This window comes from Arvicola amphibius, chromosome 7 (assembly GCF_903992535.2).
Source record: "Arvicola amphibius chromosome 7, mArvAmp1.2, whole genome shotgun sequence".
In the NCBI taxonomy this organism is placed as follows: Eukaryota; Metazoa; Chordata; class Mammalia; order Rodentia; family Cricetidae; genus Arvicola; species Arvicola amphibius.
In genome coordinates, this window is record NC_052053.1 from 18568396 (window position 1) to 18592800 (window position 24405).

The window sequence follows — 24405 nt, forward strand, 5'->3', positions numbered from 1 at the left end:
TTCCTGGAACCATCTGAATGTTTTGTTTAAGCAGGCTTTTTCCCTAGTGATTTGAAATCTCATTTGTGATATAAGGTACATGGTATTCAGCCTTCATTATTGTATGTATGAACAGTAATACTGTATTCCTATGTCTAATGTGCGTAGCCATATATAGTGGGGTTATCAAGTGCAATGGTATTGACTTAAATTGAAACTAATATAGAATTTTGGAATTAAAGCTAAGTGTAGGAATCTGATTCCTGTACCCTGTTTAGTGTCTGTTGAAAACAGATCACCTTGTCTCTTGGGCCCGCTAACCTCTTTGCCTTATTTATGTTTCAAGGGGAAGTAGAAGGGTTGAAAAGAAATGGTTGGAAGTCTTGACCTCAGAATTCACAAAGCCTTTGGAGAAGTTTTCACTTTGGTGTAACTCTACTGCTTAGAACCCTAGGCATACAGCCCTCAATAGCTTTCCCCTGCCGCTAGCACGGTATTTGACCTCCTTTGGGACAGGGCTGTGGCTGCAGGCACAGACAAGGCACAGTATCTACCGGCTGTTTCAGTTGCTCTCCGTTTACATGCTGCTACAGAAAACATCGAAATGTTGAGAAACTGAGACTTCTTGCCATCTAATATTATGCAAGTGAAATTTAATACCCAGAGTATTAGTTTTTAAATAGCCGGCATATTTTAGGAGTGCTTCACTTTCCTCTTTTACCCAGTTTTATCTCTTTCCTACATAGTTGGTTTTAAAAGCAGATGATGTCCTGATGAAGTAAGTAAACATCTGTTTTTATTTTACTCGGTGAATTTTAATTCTCGTTATTTTATGCAGAGTAATTAAGGCATTCCCCTGTTGTAATAGATGATGTTTATAGATTTGTACTCGTTAAGAAATATTCCTCTTTCTGCTTTTTTGGTTCAGGTTATCATGTACACTGTATTTCTCCTCCACTCTCCTCTTGTATTTATTGTACAGAAAGTGGACCCCACACATAGTTCTTCAGTTGCCTAGGAACAGTGGTTGCCATGGCATTTGCAGTTTGATATACAGAGTACATCTGGCTACACTTCCAGAACTATGAGTGGGTTAATTCATCTGAAAAATGTACTATCACACTATAATACTTCATCTTTGGCAGGTATAATGCACATTATTTCGTTGTAAGTTTCCTAAGATTTATTAACTAATTAGCCACTAAAAGTAAATCTACCACACCTGCTTATGGGTTTATTTTTAATATTCCAGGCAAAGTTCTAAGAACAGAACTCAAATAATCTACACAAAAGACCCTATCAGTTTTCAGTCCTGCTTCAAACCAATAAGCAAAAGTGAAGTAGTGAGGTAGCAGGCCGCATCCCACCACCTGGCTAGCTTTACACCTGAAATAATTACATAGAAACTGTATTCTTTTAAACATTGCCTGGCCCATTAGTTTCATCCTCTTATTGGCTAATTCTCACACCTTGCTTTAACCCATATTTAGTAATCTGTGTAGCACCACAAGGGGTGGCTTACCAGGAGAGATGTTAACCTGTCTTTGTCTCGGAGAGGAGAGGCATGGTGTCTGCCTGACTCTGCTTCCTTTCTCCCACAATTCTGTTCTGTCTACTCTGCCTACCTAATTTTCTCTCCTATTAAAGGGCCAAGGCAGTTTCTTTATTAACTAATGAAAGTAACACATAGACAGATGATCCTCCTCCATCACAAAGGGATCTGCTAATTATAAAGGTTTCAACTTTAAAGAAAAATAATATTCAAAGAACAACAGATTGACCATTAGTAGTAGAGTACACCTTTTTTTCTCTTGTCTATCAGTGAGTTGTAGACTACACCTTTTTCTTCCTTCTCTGTCATTGAGTTGTAGACAGAGTCCACGATTCTCTTCCTTGTCTCTCAGTGAGTTGTAGACGGAGCTTACCATTCTCTTCCTTGTCTGTCAGTGAGAAAATAACTAAACTTTGCACTAAGGTCTCAGCAGAGCACCGAAGTCAGAAATTCGAGGTTGGCTTAGCTACTTTCGGGTTGTGGTACATTAGTAGACTTGGCTTCCTCTACTAAGCAGCATGCTTCAAGAGAAACCACAGACAAAACATAGCCATAAGTCTGTAGGGAGGGCACATGGATAAAGCTCGCTTGACAGCTTTGGTTTCCTGTCCGGGCTGAATTGAAATGCCCCCTAGTTTATAACTTTGGTTGGTGCTTCCTTCTGGCATAGGTTCTGAGCTCAGTTAATCTGTAGTTGGTTTGTTGTCTTACATGTCCCTAAAAACATGTCTGCCCAGTTCATTGTAATTCCAGCGACCCATGATAACCACATTTCTTCTCCTTTACTTTGAATCTGAGGCTCTACTTTCTTCTTGTTCATCTTTGAGCAGCTGAGCTCAACTCTCTTGGCTTAAAAATGTTAAAGCCAAGGATTGTCACTAATCAGCCTTGATTACATAAATATATTTCATGAATGATGAGAGACAGGACTGTAAACACTGCTTTGTTTCAAGAGGAGGAATGTGAAGTCTGTCAAGGGCATAACATAGGCCTTGGAATTTGTAATAGTTTTCTTTGCACAGAAAAGGGCCAGTGCAGATGTAAATGAGAGGCTACTAAACCCCGTCGTGTCCTGTGTCATCTTAGTTTTAACTTGTTGTCCTGTCTGGTTCTTTTTCCCTGTCGTTTTATTTCCATCTACATTTTCATCTCTACTGAACTTCTCCTTTGCTGAGTTTTCTCCTCTAAGGGATAAGATTTTGTAACTAAATTTCCCAGAATCTCCGATTTCTTGTGTTGCGACATGTTGTAAGTTGGGCTTTTACCTGATGAAAGTGCTCTGTGGTCAGCCATAACCAGGACCCAGTGCCTACTCCTATGGGAATTCTGAGACCCAAGGAACAGTAGTAACGTAGAAGGCTTAATGCGTAGCATCTCGCTCTCTGTGGTCCCTGTAACACAGGAGTCCACACTACAAGCACCCCCACATTACTACTAATAAATAGAGGGTTTAAAGTGTGAGAAAGGTATGTTCACTTACTGAACTTATTGAATAGAGGAATCGAATGTGATTATTAACCAATAATAAATTTTTTTCTAGATACGTTTGATGCAAATCTCATGACCAAATCAGCCTCTTGGAATTCCATGGGGGACAATAACTTTAATCAGACACAAAAGCCACAGACTATTGGTGGTGATACCACTCGGAACACCTGCTAGTTGATCTAGTTCTTATCTTATTGGCTTCTGTCATAGACTCATTTTAGAAGATTGGTAGGAGTGGTGTTAAAATTGGCAGAGTAGGTGACTGCTTGCTCGGTGTGGGTTGAAGAACTGCAGGCCCCATACCTAACGCCTTGTGTTGCCCCCTGCTCAGCACAGCTGGCTGGTCCAGGATGTGTCCCTTCTGTTTCTCCACTCCTTCACTTTGATAGCATAATCTGAGTTGATCCCGACAAGGTAAGACCTCCTGAGCTTTTAGCGAGAACTCTGGATATGGACTTGCATAGAGAATATGGAAATAGAGCACACGTAGTTCTAGGCGCTGCCTTTGCTCAGAGAGGAAAGGAGTAGAGAACATAGGTTGGGTCTTTGAAAGAAGGTTTTCTGTAGTTCACCAGAAATAGCAGTTTATTTTTTAAACTGCTTCAGTGACATCCAACGTAAGGCCAATTGTGTTTATGCAGGTGAAAAAAATTACACATGAGAAAACATAGCAAAACCTCAAAGGGATGGCAGTGTTTGTTAGACTTTACAGCAACTTTTCTTTATTTCACCTCCATTTAGACATTGTTTATATTTGACATACAATTATACTGATTTCATTGTCATAGGAGAAAAACTTGTTTACAGAGCTACCTACTTTGAAAATTTAATACTTCAAATTCCTAAAGTCCGTTTATTATGGCATAATAATGATCTTCAAATTAATGATATTTAAGCTCAATTTGTGTGTCTTAAGTTGTAAAATTATTTTAGGGATTTTCCACCAAGAGTTATCACCTTGGTATATTTGGATAAGCCTAATGTCAATCACAAGATATTTAATACATTTTTATGCTGTTCAGTAGGTTACCCAAGCATAATATGAATCTGTCCTATAGAAAGGAAATGCATTTTAAGACTAAAGATCATTTCAAATTGTTGGTTACGTCCCCTCTAAACCCACCACTCCCCAAACATGAAAATATTCTTGGAAGCAAATATAATCCAAGATTTTGTAATAAAACATTTAGCATCATTGGAGTTGGGCTGCTCTGTTTCTGACCTTTAAAAACATTTTTCCAGCATTCTTTCTGATTCATGCAGGGTATGCTTGACTGCCCCATGTTATGATGTACCCACGATGTTAATGTGTAAGCTAAGAGTGTCTCTAACGCTAGTCCTCAGCGAAGGTGGGGAACTCTGCTTAATTGTGCTTTCTGTTAGCTCTCATTCCATTTGAGTGAGTACATTCTCGTCCAGATGTGGTTCCAGGTGGACTGTCTGCCATGATTTTCCATCTGGCCTTACCGCTTTCTTTCACCTGCGTGTTCTCATTTTCCTTGTAACATTTCGCTTTTCACAGGTCATAAAGTTTGTGTGTTGCTGTTTCAGGTGCAGGACTCTCCAATAGCGCCTAGCCTTACCAGTGGCTGTAACCAGGACAAAGAACTGAGTAGCTAATGATTATCCAAGGCAGGTTCTCCTGTGGAGTTAGAAACCCGTTTTCCTCAGTTTGAAAACCCTTTAGACTTAACAATAACTTAGCCCTTCTTTTAAAAGTTCAATCATAATTTGACTGAAGGAAACGAATTTTATTGTCAAAACTGAAGAGTTGTAAACAGTTAATTCGAATCAAACATACCTATGAAATTGTTCAAATGTCTATCCTATAGTATACATTTATCTACTCATTGCTAAGAATTGACAAACTAGTGTTAAACCTTAACTTTTACTAACGTCTTTCATGTTAGGAAGGTGACTTAAGAGTTAAGATTTTCAGGCAATAAGCCTGGTATAAGCAATAATCGTAACATGGGTGCAGAACATGAGCACTGTTGGGTTTTAGAGTTGATTCTAAAACAGATTCCACTTCCCTCTCACCAAATCTAGATGATTTTTAAATGCCCCCATGTTATATCCATAACTCTCTTCCTCATCTCAGTAGCTATTGTTTTCTTATTTACAGAGTAACGTTCACAGCCTAAAAATAGATACATGTAGTAATGCCAGTTACTGTCTATGTAGCAGGTACTCGTACTATACATGCATGATGCCTTTTGAGTAAACCTGTTTCCTTTTGACATAATTTTCATGGTTAATGTGAGAGGGCTGAAGTTTTTAAGCCAATAAATGGCATGTTTCCTGGTTGAGCCCCCGATACTACTCCAGATCCCCTTTGTTAGGAAGTATTAGAGTGTATCATCTTACAAACTGAGAGAACACTCTGTAAGCCTCTCTTCATTTCAGTTAGACAAGTTAACAATCCTGAGTAAATTGATTGGTCACCAGTGAAGCTCATAATGTGTGTTTCTTAAGCTGTTGCAGTAGTTTGTAATGTTTAATATTCTTGGCTTTGGAGCTTCTCCAGTCTTGTGTTTCACATATTCAGCATAAATATATAACAATTTTCTTGGCTGGACAAGCTAGTCATGAAATACTGAAGTCTTCTGATTTGTACGCCCCTTTCCATGAAAACCTTGACCTAAGGATATATTCAGTAGATCAAAGACTTCTCTTCTTTGGGGTTCTTGGGTTTTCACCATGTGTTTTAAAAAGTAGTCCTTAGTCAACATAAAAGATCTCCAGATTTGACTCTATGGCTTTGCCTTTCTTTGACTCTATTTTTACCGACTAGTTCTTTGCTCAGAAAACTCTTTATGGTCACCAATCACCTCTTGTCTCCCTGTCTTATAAGACAATAAAATATATAATCTACTTTTGCAAAGGCTAACACTAATCTCATTCATCTGTCACTGAAATATGTATTCTTGTCATCATCTTATTGCTGATCATCTAAAGTCGGAAGTCTTATTTGTTCAAAATTCCTGCCTTTGGGCCATTTGCACCAATTCTCACATTTGCGTATTTTATCACTAAAGTTAGTAAGTTTTCGTCACACTTAACTATATAGACTGTGGCTATGATAGGCCTTTAAATCTAGCCTTTGCGCATAGACTGTGGCTATGATAGGCCTTTAGGTCTAGCCTTTGCACATAAACTATAGTTATGATGGGCCTTTAGGTCTAGCCTTTGTGACTTAGTAACAATAACATTCTTCCCTAGTGTCTTCTTTCTTACCACCCTTGATCCAAGTTGCGTCTTTAGGGATTTGTGTTTCTTTCTATCTTCTCGGCGGCTAACGATGTGACTTCCACAGGATAAGGCTATAAAACATTTCCTAGGATGTCTGTGTTTTCCCCATCAACTGGCTTCATAAATAATACTGAAAAAATTTAAACCATTTATAAAACTGCAGTCTATCTCATTTTGATGTGTTTTAAATTCCTTATCCCTAGAAATGTAAATATCACGTGTAAAAATACTGACTTGCTTTTGCGACCTCCAGCCTGATAAATGAATCTTTGCGTATTCTCTTTGAGTTAGAGATAGGTTGTATAAATTTTTGAGCCTGTGTAGAAAAATTTCTCCCTTTTTTATTCCTGTCATCTGCTTTATTATATTCCTCTGCCTCACATTTAAGAGTTCTGGCTGTAACCACATACTCTTGCCTGAGAAAAATCATGTCATGACTGCTTTTATCAGGTGATGAAAGAGACCCCCTCAGTGACATTGATAGGGCATGCCACCTAGAGGTGAGAGACTTTATTATACAATCATGGAAGCAATCAGTCAAAGCTCCAGGAGCCTGGGACCAGAAGGCAAACCACAGTATCTCTTGCTCCCTCATCTCAGAGCTACTTATGGATCATCTACTGTATTCTCACTGATGAACCCGGACTGCAGTGGGAAAGGCATGTCACTAGGGCTTTGCCAAAAGAAGTAAATTCATCAAGAAATAACATCTGATTATTTCAGCTCTGGGGTAAATATTTTAAGAAGTGAAATGTCAGGTTTTTTTTTTAGAATTTGAGCTTTGCCTGATGATGTCTACATTGGGTACCTTTTCCTGTATAATATGGCGTGTATATCAAAATCAAATTGCATGCAAATTTTCACCATTTGCCTGTGTTTGTTGTTTTTCTCTACAGTTCTTCGTTTTTCCTTCCAGTTACCATATGCCACAGTTTAGTTCTTGAAGTAGTTTTAAACACTAGAGCCAGAGCCCTTTAAAATACACATGTGGAGGTACTCGTTCTACACAGTCATGGTCCCGGTAGTGTTGCTCAGCTACGGAGGCCTGGCGTGGGCCTCCAGTTCCCTGTGGCTGAGGTAACAGATGGCAGTGAGCTACCAGGTGTCGGTTGGTACTGGGAACCAAACTTGAATCTTCTGCAAGATCAGCACATGTGCTTAATAGATGAACCATCTTTCTGGGCCCTTAGCAGCTTCTTCATAGTTATCTTCTGTGGTGGATAAGGTTTGTTTGTTGTCATGACAGTTTTTTACATCCTCAAAGAACAACAAGCTTTGTTGTGCCTTGAACACCCTGGTGACTTGAGTAGGCACTGCCTCCTGGCCAGGATGGACAGCACTGCCTGCCAATCTCCCCTTGACTGACCTCAGGAGAATTTGTTCTTTTCATAAGACACGAAATGAAAGTTTCAGAATTCAGAGGCATCAGTAGAAGCTTTTAAAACTTTATATTGCACTAAAAGTGGTATTTAAATACTACCAGGTCCTGTATTTCCTTCTCGGTTCTTTGTCACAGGAGGTCCTTGAATTATTTCATAAGTCCATTAAGGATGCACTTCTTGGATGCCCTCCCAAGGGGTCTGATTGCAATACTTAGTCAGAATTGACGTTAGTGGTTCTGAATCCAAATGTGGACTTGGGTGCACATCGTAGTTTGTTTCTTGCAAGGCTATGGAGAGGTCTCAAGCCTCGTGGAGAGAGGAGGTTAGTAGTGTTTGGTAAGGGCTGGCTTGGGTTTGGCTGTCGGTATTTTCCCAAGTGGTGTGGCTGTTTAGTTATTGGCTACCTCAGGGAGCACGGCAGATACACTGTCCTGTCCCCTTTTAAAGACTGGGTAGAGCGATTTCTGTAGCCAAGTGTCTGCTGCAGTAGATGTCATTGCTCCGTCCCTATGAGATGTCTTCAGAATTTGATGCAGGGCCTAAATCAAGCCTTTCTATTTTATTTTCTTGCCTTGTCTTGGGAGGTTAATCTGGAAGAATCTTTTAAAATTCTGAAATAGTAAATTTGTTAAATTTTTCTTGATTAATAGCAAGGTACAAAGATTGAAATTTTCTTATGAATTTGTTCATTGCCCTTTAATGTACTTAATTATTTTGTAAGATTTGATTGACCCAAGATAAATGCATGTATTCCTAGTTCAAGTTCACCTCAGCTTCTTACTTAGAATAATTATAAAACTTCTATGAGGCAGACATTGGTCTTGAAATACAGCAGTGGGCATAAATGGAAAAAAGAAAGTTTCTCCCCTTTTAGTCTTTTGGAAGGGAAATTGACATTGAACAATTAATCCAGCTCTGTAGTATGCGAGAACACTATTAAATGCTAGTCTACAGGCATCAAGTGGGGGAGCAGGTGTGAGCTTTCATTGAGGAGGTGCCACATGAGAAATAACCAGCAGAGAATGGGGGCTATGATCCTGTGTTGTCAGAAGAGAGTTCTAGACCCGGAGAACAGCAAAGGGGACAGCAAGTAGGCAGTGTGGCTGATCTGAGTCAGCCATCTTTGAGAAGGAGATTATTAGAGAGATCTTAGAGCCATGTTATCACTTAGAATTTTTTTTCTGGGCCAACAAAAAAGCCATCAGTGGATTCTGAGTAAAGGAGCTCACTGTGCTGTGCATCGTATCAAGAAAGGCCTTTCATTGATGAGAAGTGGCACAGAATGAAGTCCATTTAGACAGTTCTCAGTGAGTCAGAGAGCGATAGATGGCATCTGGGTGCTGGATGTTAAGGAACGACCCAAAAGACCAGAGGCAGTGTGGGTGGAGAGAGCAGGTGAGGGGGTTGGAAGATGGGAGCACAGCTGTCTCTTTGCCGTGGCTTGTGAAGACTGTGAGGGAAGCAGCTGTGGGGATGAAGGCAGAGTGGCCGTTGTCAAGAGCCCAGGTGGAGACATGCCAGCATCAAATATCCTCAAAGCTTTTAGTGGAGCTGGAAGAGTGGTCTAGGGTTGGAGGCCTGAGTTTGGGATTCATGATTATGTCAGGAATACTTGAAATCCAGAGAACCGTGGGGGTGGCCAGGAGAATGAACGTTGACACTTAGAATGAATTACATAGTGTGGGTGAGCCCCACGGGTGTTCTTCAGGAGATGAGCAGTAAGGAACAGCAAAATGGAGTCGCTGTGGTGTGGGGCTGTGGAGAGTAGGGAGCGTGGCATCTCAGGGGTAAGGCGAAGTTTGAATAGCCGCGCTCATCTGTGCTTAGCGCTGCACAGGGCTAGTCAAGGAGTGTGTTACGTGACGATCACTCATGGTCAAGTTTGGTGATTTTTTTTTTTTTTGCAAAAGTATTAATGGATCTAAAGTTTTTGTTTTGCAAAAGTACTAATGGATCTAAAGTTTGGAAAATTTTAGTTGGGAGGACTCTGGTACAAAATAGGAGGTTGAACTATATATACATGTCTGCGAACCAAAGATGGTGAGCCAGTTGCCCGGGAGACATCGGCCATCCTGCTGGGTGATGCTTGTCTTAGGGTCTGCTGTGGGGCAGGTGACCTCAAAGGGCTTGCCCCAGAGAGAGAGAGGAGAGAGAGAGATGAGGGGGGGGGAGAGAGAGGGAGAGAGGGGAGGGGGGAGGGAGGGGGAGAAGGAGAGGGAGGGAGAGGGAGAGGGAGAGGAAGGGAGAGAGAGGGAGAGAGGGGAGGGGGAAGGGGAGAGGGAGAGAAGGGAGGGGGAGAAGGAGAGGGAGGGAGAGGGAGAGAGAGAGACAGACAGAGAGAGAGAGATGTTTCAAGCTGCCTTCTGGCCTCCACATGTACAATGTAGCACACATGTATTTGTTAGACAGGTATGCATGTGCACATATGCATACAATACCCACATACACTAAATAAATTTTAAAAATGTAAAGAGCTGGCTCAAATCTAGATTTTTTTTGTACTAAGATATACATGAAAAACGTAAAAATCTACATGTGTCATGGAAGTGGAAAGGAGGCCATGTGTGAAGGGGATGTGTATTTATGTATGTATGCACGCTTGCATGTATATAGGTATGCATGTGTGTTTACATTTTTAAACCAATCAAGTATTTTAATTTTTGTGGTTTTCAGCATTTTATTTTTTAATGTATTCGCTACAATTAGGATGTTCTTGAATAAATGTGTTTTAGTCGATTCTTCTCCCCATCCTGTACTCTTTAGCCGAGTCACCTTCACCTTCCCTCGTGCATCCTTTCCGTTCTCCTTTCCAGTTCAGTGTCACACGTAGATTTTTTCTTGCATGTTTTTCATGTATGTCTTCATACTGAATCAACTCTTTAATGTTGTTTTATATTCATGTGTGTGTATGTGTGCATGCATGCCAGTCCAGTCCCGCATATGCATGTGTGCTATGTTGCACTTGTGGAGGGAGGTCAGAAGGCAACTTGCACAAGTCGGAAGTCTCTCCTTCCACCGTATAGATCTCAGGAGTCTCTAACTTAAGTCATAGGGCTTGGCAGTAAGAGACTTTACCCATGAACCCATCTGGGGACCCTAAGACAGCCCTTACTATACAGTTACCTTCCCTTCCCTTTTTCCATCGTGTGTGTGTGTGTGTGTGTGTGTGTGTGTGTGTATTCATGTATGTGGAGAGGTTAGTGGTAGGTATCTTACTGTTTTGCGCTCCACCTATATTTCTTTGATGCAGGGCCTCCCGCTGAACCCAGAGCTGCCCAGCTGGTTTGACTGGCTGCCCAGGGGGACTTCATTCACAGGTCTCCTTTCCTCGCCCCTCCCCCCCCCCACAAACATTGGGGTTACATATGTGCGACACCATGTGTGGGTTTTAAGTTGATGCTGGAGATCCAAGCTCAATGCCTCAGGCTTCTGCAGCAGTGCTACCCTTTGGCCCACCTCTCCAGCCCTTTCATACTGTCCTTTGCATCTAATAATTTCTCCGGAATTTTCCTCCAAAATTAGCTTTTAATTATGTCCCTTTGTAGTCTTGCACAGTGTAGTTTCTGTGTCAGCCCCGTCCTAGGCTAATTTTTTTTAAAAGAAGGGCCATTTGTTTTTGTTTCTTTATGTGTCCATCTCCTTGTTTACCATCTGTACACGGCAGATGCTCCACAAATACTTTAGGACGAAGGCCGTTGTGGTGCGTTTTTGTATTTGACATAGTTGCCGTGGAGGTCAGGGCCGCGCCTGAAGTTTGTTCTTGATTGCTAAATATAGGATTCTTTGGCCATTTTGTTTCCTACAGAGATCGATGGACGGGATCATGGTGAGGACAGGGTCACTGCAGCTCAGTAGCTCGTCAGGAACTTTGTCTCTGAAAAGAACAAAGCGAAAAGCACCCGCCCCACCTTTGAAAACACCCCTGCAGAACGATGACAGCAGCCTTGCGTCCGATAATGGTATTCTCTTGTCTACACTACATTGGCTTTGTGTTCTAATACAGTCAGTAAAGCAGTAAGACATAGCTTTTTGTTTTTCCCCTTTCTGAACAGGCTTTCACTATATCTATATCTATCTATATATATATATATATCTAGATATCAACATATATATAGATATTTATATCTATATATATCTATATATAGATATATGATATCTGGATATCTATATCTGTGGCTGGCCTAGAACTCCCTAATCAGTCCAGGCTGGCCTCAGACTCAGAGATCTGTCTGCTTCTGTCCGTGAGAACTGAACTGGAATTTAAGATGTGCACTTTGCGTTCTCTCTCTCTCTCTCTCTCTCTCTCTCTCTCTCTCTCTCTCTCTCTCTCTCTCTCTCTCTCTCTCTCCCTCTCCCTCTCCCTCTCCCTCTCCCTCTCCATCTCCCTCTCCACACACACTTCTAAAATAGCCTGATTATTATTGCTTAAGTGCTTCTGAAAAGTCTGCAATGAAAAATGGCAAAATTATACCACTTCATTATCGTAACGAGTGTGCGAACAGTGTGCAGATTAATTCAGAAGATACTGCAATTCCGGGTTATACGCCATAGGGATGGGGATGGAGGGTGGGGTGCATGTAGGTCATTTCACAGCTGCGTGGTTTAAGTTCATTTTTCCTGGATTAAGTGATAGCAGGAAATTCCTCAGGAGTCGTTTCTCATCTGAGTGTGACTGGTTATCGGTTGGTTCTCTTGCATCTTTCAGCCCTGCTTTCGGAAGATGGAGTTGCTCCAGACAGTGCTTTGGAAGCAGACTCTCCTGAAGTGCTGTCCAGCCCAGGTATGACCCCCATCGCTGCACACTGCCATTGTGAAGGAAAGAAATGCCTTGACATGAGGAATGAATCTAACCGGAATGCTCCTCGTACTGAGACATTGGAATTCTTTGACCTCTTTTCCCCCTTTTGGTCTATGAAATGAATTTATTTCCTCCCCTGGAGATCAGATGCCAGGATAAGAAACTGGCAGAGATGAAAGTTCCAGTTCTAGAGCTGGACCCTGAGTGTTCTCTCTGTTTTCCTTATGCACTGCCTAGTGGACAGTTAATAGCCTCCTTCTAGGTAGGGACACACCACAGTGGGGAGATTCTTTGGTATATTTCAGAGACTTAAAGTTCAATACAGTCTCTTTCAACAACCGCTTCAGGTATGAATTCAGCATTCACGCTGTCCTACTTTCGTGATGAATTGATTTTTTTCCCATGCAAATACTTTCCACAACATAGCCCACACTGTGGATTCTCCCCAAGTAAATGAGGTTAAAAAATAATAAAAACAGTTTGATCTGTTTTTAATATTTCAATAGTAACTACTTAGTAGCTTTTGTAAGAAGGACTAGGAGCTGCGTGCAGTGGTGTGCATCCAGAATTGCAGCACTTGGGAGGCTGAAGCGGAGGATTCATAGTACCAGGCCACCCTGCCTTAGGAAGAAGAAAATACTAAAGTACATTAGCATGGAGATGCTGCCAGATATGAGTACCTAGATTGTCCCATTTTTAATCACAAAGTTGGGTGCGTTTAGGAGTCGCTGACCTTGAATTTTGACTCTTACATGGTGCTTAGGAATTTGAGATTTTTAAGTCATAGAAGAATCCTGTTGATGATTTAAGACATTGCTATTATATAAGTAGTAGTGCCTTTTCTTCTCTTAGAACAGTCTCAATAAGACCATCTCATTCTACACAGGAAATTTATCAGAGACTGTTGCCAACATAAAATATATTGTGGAATTGGAAGGTTTTGACGTTTCGGAAAGATGGGCAGGCGCCTCAAACTTTGTTTCATGTCTGCTTCTCGCTTTCCCTTTTCAGAGCTATTCCATGGGTCAATGTGAACTAACAGCACCGGCTTCCTACTGCGCCCTGAATGTCTGCTTGCTTTGTATTTAACTCTCTTGTCTAAGTGCCATTTCCACAGACTCTCCTTCCTTGGCAGATGGCTCCCCTGGGCCCCGGTTCCAAAGCCAGGAGCAGTGTACTGTGCCCAAGCCGGCGGATGAACTCTCGCTCTCTGAGGTCCCTGCAACTCCAGAGGCAACTGTAGATTCCTTGACGTGTAGGTGCTCAGGCCTTGACTGGCTGTGGCTTTGGTCTATGCAGAGGAAGGTGCCATTGAGTAGAGATCAGTTTACTTATTATACTCTGTAAAACCTTTTAGAAGTAAGTAAGTCTCTCCACCTTTGTGCAGGTTTGAAATGCTCGGTTTTCCTTCACTGTCTAAATAAGCAGGGTATAGCAGGAGAGGAATCAGTCACTCAGTGGCTCTGAGGATCACTCTCTGGCTTGCATTGTTTGGAAGGGCTCCTTGGACTTTATTATCTCCCATGAATATATAAGAGAATATTTCCAAGTATTCTTTATTGAACTTCCCATGTGAGCTGTGTGACTTATGACTGATTTTTTTTCTCATGTTATTCTCTAGATGCCTTTTCTCTTTTAAAAGTAGGGTTATTTTGTTTTAGGATAGAACAGCATTATAGTTGAATAATATTTGAATCTTCTCATAAATGTGCTCACTTTTTAATGACTTCAAAAAAAAGTTCCTTATCATTTCAATTTAGTCGTTTAAAAATAGTACTCTGTCACATGCTCCTTGTGATAGTGTAGAGTTGTTTGCGGACTTTTAAGTTTTTTTGGGGGGGTGGAGATTCATGCCAGGCCTTATGCTAAGGGGGCAGGAATCTCCCACTCTGTTATCATTAAATATCTTTTAATGATATTTATAATGGTGTAAATTTAAAATGAAATGTGCACACTCATTTTTCCTATATGACTCAACAAATATTGCCATGGGTATTCTTTTTTTTTTTTCAAGAAAAATTAAAGCTCACACACACACAAGACCTTCAGTGTTAGAGATTCCTTCATGGTAATCACCTCCAAAGGGGAAATTACTCAAATATTTCTAAGCTGTAAACTGGACAATTAAGTTTGAACTCATCCATAGTCATAGTGCACTACTGACTAGAAAGAGGAGTGTGTTTAGGGTTGATTCAATAGAGATATATTTTACCAAAGGCACAGTATCTGTCAAGCAGTTTTTCTATTGTGTTGATAACCAGGAAAAACACCTGGCATATGAAAAGACATATTTAAATGTTAAGTTTAGTAGTTTGACAATTCAAATGCAGCAGACACATTCCTTGAAATATTAAGTTGCATTTCATCTTCACGTGTTTCAAACTTACTTAAATTCAAATTCCTTAACTTTTTGTGAGTAATCAAGTCTCTGTGAAGGAAACAGTCAGCTGTACTAACCACCAGTGCTTTCTGTCTTTCTTTCCTTCCTTCTTTTTTGAGACAAGGTCTGTAGCCCAAGCTGGCCTGGAACATTCTTTGTAGACCAGGCTGGCCAGAAACACATAGAGACCCACCTGCCTTTGCCTCTCCAGGACTGGGATTAAAAGTATGTGACTCGACTCCGGCTCATATTGTTTTTCAAAGATCAGAAATTGACACACGTTCCTGTCTAACACTAAAATTCAACTCCTGGTATGGTTTATGGGTGGTCTGTCCACTGGAGCAGTGGTATACGACCTTACTGCCCTCTCTCCAGGTAAAATTGAGCTTCACTCGGATACACTAATGTAAATGGAAATGTTCAATTTGTTTAAGCAAAAGTCTTGAGCCTCATGGGTAGCTTGACTTTCACAGTTAATGTTGGCAAGGACGATGAGCACTTTGCTGCTGGAATGTCTCCTTTTTTGACCTGCTGCCATTGGTTGTTGGCAGTAAGAAATAATGATAAGCAAGAAATTCTTGCAGGATGAGATATTACCCAAAACCGTTGAGAAGGGCTGCAACGCACATTCGTATGGGTATGGGATAAGATTTAAATATAGTAAGCGGTGGGGGCGGCTTTAGAACATGGAGTGTAACATACTTGATTTTACGTTAAGCTGAGATGAAGAGAAGTAATGTGAGCGTGGCTACACGCTTGTGTGTGTGTGTCATACTTTGTGGAGCACAGGAGAAAGCATCAGAGGAAGTTGCTTCAGCTCGATGTACTAGATTCTGCCTGTATTTCCCAGCACTCAGGGGTACAAGAATTTGAGGCCAGCCTGGGAAACAGAAGATTTACCTTAACAACAAAGGAAAAATGAAGCGAAATTAGCAAGAGATCCCAAAATGGTAACAAAAGCTGGAACTGGGTCTGCTACCTCAGATTTGTAATTCTAGCTACTCTGGAAGTTGAGGCAGGAGGATTGCACGTCTACGCCTCCCTGGGGTACAGAGCATAGTCAAGGCCAGTCTGGGAAACTGACGGGGAACAATATTATAACATGGCTGTGCACATAGCTCAGTATGTAGCAGAGTCTCCCCTAGCATGTGTAAAGTTAGAGAGCTAGTAGATCATATCTAAGAGGAGGAAAAAAATCTTGAGTGAGAATAAAAATTAATTTGCAATATTTGATCTTTGTTTTCCATTATTAAAAATTACACTAAGCAGTTAGATAAGGGACTCTTAGTGTAAATTGCACATTAGAAACTCTTAAAGAATTTTCACAATTCTTGACCCCAATCATAGGATTCTAACTTAGTAGCAGAATGTATATGAGCATCAGGATTTCCAAAGGAGACCCAGGTACTCTCAACTGCAGTCAGTGCTGATACCTGCTGAGGCAGTCCGAGGGCATACTAGTAGGCAGTACAAAAATGTTCTATTAAATCTGAGTTTCAAATTGCTAATTTGTTTAATTCACATTATTATTGCATGCCTCTAAAGTTACCTAGTCAAAGGTATTGATTTCTAAATGCAGTTATGTGACATTTGTAAGATTCACCTTCTGTGACTAAAGCTCAGAGTGACAGAATGTGGTTCTAGGATGACATCCGTGTGAGATGGTGTGCTTCCAGGAGAACATCACCATTCCTTCTTAGAAAAACATTTCACTGTTAGTTTGGAGCCACGTTTTAAAATGCTAGCTAATTATTATTATAAATACCCCCTCCTTGCTAGATTGCTTATGATGAAAAGGGCCGGTTAATATTTAGGATTGTATCTGCGTTTCTTTGTAGCTGGTGTAAGCTCTGATTATAGTCTTGAAGAGATAGATGAAAAAGAAGAACTGGGTGAGTCATCCAAAGATCAGGCCGGAAGTAGTTCTGTGAAATCGCCTGACGTCCCTTCGGAATCTACTGATAAAATAAATTCGTTGGAGAATGATCCTGACTCAGCCCTCAGCCTTAGCGATGGAGAGGCCTCTCCAAGCTCTAAGGGACAAAGCCAAGAAGGCAGAAACACAGAGGGAAAGTAAGTAGTTTTTAGGCCACAAGTGGTGGTGGTGGTTTGTTTAGTTAATGCTGTTGTTCTGAGAGAAAACTGGTATTTGAAACTTAGTTATGGTTGACCATTTTGTTTAGATTCTATCTCTCAAACTGTCCTTGATAAATCCTTACTAATAAGGTAACAAGCTACATGTGTGTTCAAATGAAACCCAGTTCAAGAGGCATAGTATCCCCATGTCAGGAAACTATCACATAGAGTTAAAATGTTTCCGTCTGTTTGTTTGTCTATTATCTGTTTGACCCAAATAAAGCATTGACTTTTGACTTTGTACTGAATGCGTCTGAGGGTTTTCACTACCTGGACCGTGAAAATACTCCACAAATTAGAAGGAGACTCAGCCACCAGCGTTGTTTATAGTCAAGTTTGAGGTGCAAGCAGTACTGTTCACCTGACTCAGGAATTTTTCAAGCACCTCTAGTCCACTAATCCTGTGTTTGAATTTCAGTGCAATGAATAAAGATGAAATCAACCAACATAAGCTGTCTTCATTAGAGCTTTACCAAATTTGCGTGGGATTGTCTCCAAATTAAACTCTTTAGTCAGCAAAAAAAAAAAAAAAAAAAAAAGTCAGTGAGGTCAGTTCACATCCTTCTTTTATGCAGTTGGTTCTGCCAGATGCGAGACTAAAATGTTCCCTTTCGTTTCCTTTTCTCTTTTAAAAAAATCGCTCTTGACAGCTAAGTAAAGACATTCATTTGGAAGACATTCCTTTCACCAAGTCTCTCGCATCTTCCTTTGCAAAAGGACAAGTGTACTGAAGCCAATGTTTCATGGCAGCATTTCCTCTGTTATATTTTTTTTTTGCTCTCAAAGTTCTAATATTTGGCAGGAAAGGGTGATTATTTCAATCCATCTGTCTTTGAAAAAAGTATTGCCTGTTTTTTTTTTTCATGGTGTGTTTGAATAACCTCCACATATCATATACAATGTCATGTCTTCCAGAGGGCCAAATAATCCTGTCATATATGATATGAACAATGAAGACCCAGTATCTGGCCGTATTAGAGACTTGAAGACATTGGAACCAAACCAAAAGCACGGTGAGTGTTAGAAACCAATACTGATGGCCAACATGATGTCATAGACTATTCTTAAAACATGCTGAATAATTTTTTTTATGCGTTGGCTCCTTTCATATCTGTCTCATTTATGAATATTTTGTGAACTGTTACTCTTGAAGATACTGTCTCACAGTAAGTGATGGACCTAGGATTTGACCTAGGCTCTTAGCTGTCATGTCTGCGCCTTATGATGTTCCACCTTTGGATGCTATCGATTTAAATCTCAGGTCTTAAAGTTGTATTCTTCTGTGCATCTTTTCTGTGGCCTGAGTTCCTCCCTGTTCCCCAATGCACATTTTTACTTTGTACTCAAATTGCCACACTTCGGATGGAACTTGCCTGCCCAATATTCAAGCCTTATAAGTAGGCAGCATCATTTGCCACCATTTCCCCATTCTTTTTCTTTTTTGTAAGATTTATTTATTTATTATGTATACAACAATCTGCCTGTGTGCCAGAAAAGGGCACCAGATCTTACTATCAATGGCTATGAGCCACCATGTGGGTACTGGGAACTCAGGACCTCTGGAAGACCAGTCAGTGATCTTAACCCCTGAACCATCTCTCCAGACCCATTTTTCTCATTCTTACACCCAAATTAAAGCAGTTTCTTATTTTGCTCATGGTGTAATTGGCTTATTTCTACCAATTGGTGTAGGATCATGCTGTCCTTGTATAGTAAACTATTTCCATCTACTTCATCCATTCAGTTCCTGTCAATACCCTTTTTCTGTTTTAACTTTGTTACTTGATTACTGCAAGTCATGCACTTCAGTATTCCTGACTTTCCAGACAAGTCACACAGTGTTAGATCAGGGACCTGAACCTATGACTTCCTGGGAAATATTTGTAGCACATAACAAAATACCAAGACACTTTATATCAACATGAGATTGAACTTCAGAACATAATAATGCTCAGGAGAGAATTCAAGGAACGTCTGACAGTACATTTTAAGAGAATGAGAGCAAAGGTGTATGAATGTTTATTGTCCAATCTGTGTTAATTGAAAAATTCATAATAGTCATAGAAAATAAACACAGGCACATATAATTCATATTTGGAAGGAAATAATTCCAATGTTGTTGTTGTTAGGAAATATATAGAGGAAATGGATAATGCCAACATTATTATTGTTGGTGTTGGTTTTTTGTGTGTGTGTGTGTGTGTGTGTGTGTGTGTTCGCCTTGCATATAGTACAGAATGTTATAGCTAATGGAAATGTGCTTATATCTGATTCGTTTTTTTCCATTCTCAATACTCTTGTGATACTGTATTAAAATGCTCTAAAGCTCTTCTTGGTTTTGATTTTCACTGCATGCACCATTGTGGCAATAGTGTGCCCATTGAAAACCATGATTTTATAACTGATTCACTTGGGAGTCAGTTTACTTATTTATTTTGCAGTGCTAGGGTTTGTATACAGGGTATTGCACACAGAGGGTGGGCATCTGTCACTTAGGTAGATCCCGGTCTTCAGAGCTCTTCCTTAAACTTGGGCCCTGACACAAGCTTTAATCTCAGTTCTCAGAAGGCTGAGAGTAGCCCTGGTTAAATAGTGAGACTATCTAAGGGTCAATCAGTCACTTCCTTTTTTATTTTTTTACTTTGGTAGTCACATCAGTGAGGCTTTGACACCAGATGATTGCTAGGTTCGTTGCAAGTATACCTCAGTAATATTTTCTGTCATGTACATGTACTTTGTAGTGACCTTTGTCAACTTACAGGTGATATTAAAAATTAATTTATATTATCCATAAAGTATGTTTAAACCACCATTGTCCCATTGTAGAAGTCAGTGTTAGTTATGAATAGAGGGAAGGAAAGAAAGGTAATGCAATAGCTACCTTCTCCCTTACTGACATTCCTTGGGAAATGTTGCAGCCATTCACGGGCATTTGGTGAGCATCATGGCTAGATGTAAATGAGGGTGGGCAGCTGATGAATTCAGTGGTGGGTCTAGGCTGTCTTCTCGGCAGTCTTTGGGAATAATTGTGTCTTGTTGAAGAGAAATAGTGAATAATAAGTCAACTCATTGAAAATATGACACCTGAAATTCAGAGTTTTGATACCAGTAAATTAAAGTTGCTTATTGGGGATTTATACAAATAGTTCTCACACTTAATTATTTTCTCTTAGAAACAGCCTATACTATTTTCTGTGCATTACTTGCCTTTGTGTAATTAAGAAGCTGAAAATGGTATATAACACCTAAATCATCCAGCTGTAGATTCGGTGAGCCAGATTGAAAAACTGAATCCGCCTCCATTTTAACATACATGCTTGACAGTATTTTTTTCCTCTCAATAGTTCAAAATGAAATTATGGTCTGTGCCACAAATACAGATTATGTGAAAGACGGACCGAGGAAAACAGAAACCACCATAGAAGGCAAAGCCCCAGAGAAAGCTGTGGACGTGGAAGCTAGTGGACTCTCAGGCTCTCCTGTGTGTAGAACGGATCATGCTGCACCATCAGGACCAGATCAGAAAATGAATCAACCAAGCGTAGAAAAGACAAAAATGCAAGATGCAGCGATTCAGGCCACCCCTGCCTGCAGCAGTTTTGATGGGAATCATGCAGACCATAATTCGTCTGACCTCAAGGTTGATGAGAGTGTGCAGACTTCAACTAGCAGCAGATCAACCCAGTACTCATCCTCGGGTCTCCAAGATTCTGTAAATGCCCCAAAGGCATCCAGGAGTCCCAGCACCCCAACACATGTCCAAGATAGACTCCCCATGAAAGAGCCAGCTTGTGCGTCTGGCAACGATGGCCCTCTGTCTCCTGTAGATGGAAGTAACGAGGTTCCAGCTGCTCTTTACCAAAAGAATTCTCCACTTTACAGACAGGACTACAGCCCCAAGCCAAAACCATCAAATGAAATTACAAGAGAGTATATCCCTAAAATTGGAATGACGACATACAAAATAGTGCCTCCCAAATCCCTGGAGATAGTGAAAGCCTGGGAATCGGAAACACTGGAGGATAAAGATGGCCAAGAGATGCATGCTGTAGGGCAGAAGCATGTGCTTGAGAATACGAAAGAAACAGCCATGCAAACAGAAGAAGCCCTTGCTACTTCCAGAGGCTCCCAGGAGCCTCAGCCTGACCTTAAACCAAAGCCCAGCCCAGGCACAGAGCGCCCTTTGCAGAGGACTCTGAGCTCACCTTCTGGTGCCGAGAACCCCCTGAAACCTCCCAGGGTGACTATGGACACTGGCGGCATTCCATTTGCACCAAATTTGGAAGACATAAATAATATTCTGGAGTCAAAATTTCGAGCCCGAGCTTCAAATCCCCAGGCCAAACCAAGTTCATTTTTTTTGCAGATGCAGAAGAGAGCATCAGGCCACTATGTGACTTCTGCAGCTGCTAAGAGTGTCCACACGGCCCCAGGGCCTACCCCCAAAGAACCAGCAACCAAAGAGGTGCAGAGGGAATCACGGCCCCCTCCAGAGCCAATTCTTTCTCCCTTAAGTGAAAGGACTTATTCTGCTCTGCTGTCCAATATTTCAAAAACTGATGGAATCATCCAGAAGCCTGCTGAGATCTCTCCTCCGCCTGTAGCCCCCAAGCCTGTGGCTCTTCCTCCTGAGATCTCTCCTCCGCCTGTAGCCCCCAAGCCTGTGGCTCTTCCTCCTGAGACATCTCTTCCCCCTGTATCCCCCAAACCTGTGGCTCTTCCTACTGAGACATCTCTTCCCCCTGTAGCCCCCAAGCCTGTGGCTCTTCCTGGTGGTCAGGGGACATCACTAAACCTGAAGACCTTGAAAACTTTCGGGGCCCCACGACCCTACTCCAGCTCTGGCCCCTCACCCTTTGCTCTTGCTGTGGTGAAGCGGTCACAGTCGTTCAGTAAAGCGCGTCCAGAGTCACCCAGTGAGGACTGCTCTGCCCATCCTGCAGCTGACGGGGAGGGTGAAGAGACACACACAGTAAATAAACCTGTGGTGGTTTCCCAACACGATGATGTTGAGAAGGTAAGCCTTAGCTTTTCCAATATAGATAATCGGATTCCAGTATGACTTGGTTAAAGTAAGGGAGAGCCCATTTTATACCAATACTTTGGAACATTTGTGTATTGCTTAACTTTGAACTAAGATCTTTGGGAACAGACTTGACGTACATAAGAATCTGACTTTTTTACTCTGAGAATTACAGTGCACTCATATAGGTAGAAGGTCATTGTTACGTAGCTGTTTTGTTAGCAAATATGTTAACATCTCATTATTCATAAGTATGTATAATTGCTGAGTGTAAAGCATTGACTATTCTCCTGTGCTTTACTTTTTTTTTTTGTTTTTTGTTTTTTTTTTGTTTTTGTTTTTGTTTTTTTTGTTTTTTCGAGACAGGGTTTCTCTGTAGCTTTGGAGCCTGTCCTGGAACTAGCTCTTGTAGACCAGGCTGGTCTCGAACTCACAGAGATCTGCCTGCCTCTGCCTCCCGAGTGCTGGGATTAAAGGCGTGCGCCACCACCGTCCGGCTGCTTTTTTTTTTAATTGTTTGGATATTATGATTTACTTTCTCTTTCATCCACTTTTATAGCAGTATGTAATAGCCAAGTAAGTAGTTTTAATTGAAACAAATGGTGTCAGAGACTGGAGGGGCCCAGTGTGTCTCAGTTGTACATTGCCAGTCACATGTGTTACCCCTCCGCTTACCAAACATATCACATGTAACTTAATTGAAAATGGAAGTGGCTTTAAAATGCAGTTTTCTTAATTATTCATTATGTTAGTTCCCATAACATACATGTAGATCAAACTTCCCTCCAACCATGGTAGTTTTTTTTTTTTTTTTAAAAAAAAAAAAAAAGTCCCGTTGATGTGAATTGTCAACTAAGTCTCTTGCTTTCTGGATTCCCGTAAAATAGTCTAGGGAGGCTCTGAAATTCACAGTGTGATTCATGGTAATCCACAAGCAATCTTGAAAAAACTACAGTGTGTACTCTGCTCTGGTAGTGTTTAAAGAAGACTTCCATGTTTGTGCGGCAGCTCCAGGAGCGCTTTATACAGCTTTTTCAAACATTCCTAGACTAAGAGACCAGTGACCCTGATGCCAAGTAAATATTTTCTTTAATGCCGAGGCAGTATTTATCTTGAAGACTATTTCCTCATCCATTAGACATTTATGTTTACTGGTTTCATCCAACATCAGGGCATATGTGTGATAGAATGATGAATTTTGGACTTGGAGGTAGAGCCTGCCTTTTGCCTGAAATGTATCCCATTCCTAAATGCTAAAAGCTTAATTTCGTTGATGTAGTTTTGAGACACTGCCTCAGCTTTATTATTTAATTAAAAAGTAAAGATAGGAATTTGACAGTTTGAAAAAGACATTTTTAAGATTGCTTGATATAACACTTCCAAGTTACATCAGTTGCTAAATATTTGTTCTTAAGAGGTTTAATTGATTTTCTGAGTATTTAGTTTGGAAGTTCGTAACATTTATTTTTAATCTAATGGAGGAAAACCCTAGTCAGTCCATGGTTCTTGTTGCTTCTAGAAACAAACAAGCAAACAGAAAACCTCAGGCAGTTAAGTGTAGTAGAGACATCGATATTCCCCTGTTAAATGGCACACTGGATTCTAAAGTATGAAATAGTTGGTATATTCAACAGCCTTGTACATTTGCCCAAATATGTTAGAACCATGAAAATGGGTTGTTTTTCATTTGGTGGAATTTTTTTATCTTGTGTTTTGGCACTGGTAGCCAGTTCTGTGTTGGCAATATCAGTGTTCTTTGATTTACACACAGTAAAATTGCCACTTTGTTCATGAAACAAAAAAGAGGTAGCATTTTTCTTCCACAGCTTCCTCTGCTGAGAAAGGAAGGTATGGAGTTCATCTCCCAGCTAGGTTCCACCAACAGAGACACCTGAGTGAAGGGCAGAGATACAGACCTGTGTTTGTATTATTAGCACAGCAAGTGTGGTCTTAAAAGGGCTCTTGATGACACAGTTTGTAAAAACAGGCCTTTCTTCCCCTGGAATTCATAAAAATACCCTGCATTCATTTTTTTTTTTTTTTGCAGAAAAATAAACCTGTACCAAAAGAACAGAGTTCTCAAATGCTGACTCCAGCTGATGGCCCATCGTTCACCCTTAAGAGGCAGAGTTCTCTAACATTCCAAAGCTCTGACCCAGAGCAGGTTCGGCAGAGCTTGCTGACCGCAATCCGTTCTGGAGAGGCTGCCTCCAAGTTAAAGAGAGTAAGTTTTCCCTAGCAGATGGGCAACAGCGGGTTTATTTTCACCTTGTTAAACTGAGTGGGGGAGGGGGATCTTCTAACACTCAAATTGAACAGGAAAGATGCCAGAAATTATTTTTTTATTTTAGGAGTCATCTTTTGAAGTATAAACTGAAGGATTTCAGAGTCTTCCCATACATAAAAACGTGTCAG

At 40.8% G+C, this 24405-nt stretch overlaps 1 protein-coding gene across 7 annotated transcripts in view; it reads left to right on the forward strand.

The window, feature by feature from the left end:
- The window catches only part of Cobll1 (cordon-bleu WH2 repeat protein like 1), a 145785-nt gene that overhangs the window by 111649 nt on the left and 9731 nt on the right, over nt 1-24405 (forward strand). For 2 of the 7 annotated variants that reach the window (XM_038336456.1, XM_038336455.1), the window contains 7 exons: nt 11459-11612; nt 12359-12433; nt 13587-13706; nt 16670-16904; nt 17883-17980; nt 20312-21984; nt 24038-24214. In XM_038336456.1, coding sequence (XP_038192384.1) covers nt 11459-11612; nt 12359-12433; nt 13587-13706; nt 16670-16904; nt 17883-17980; nt 20312-21984; nt 24038-24214 — 2532 coding nt within the window. Of the gene's footprint in view, nt 1-11458; nt 11613-12358; nt 12434-13586; nt 13707-16669; nt 16905-17882; nt 17981-20308; nt 21985-24037; nt 24215-24405 lie in introns of all 7 variants that reach the window. The other 5 variants (XM_038336454.1, XM_038336453.1, XM_038336450.1 and 2 more) reach the window with 3 other exon arrangements.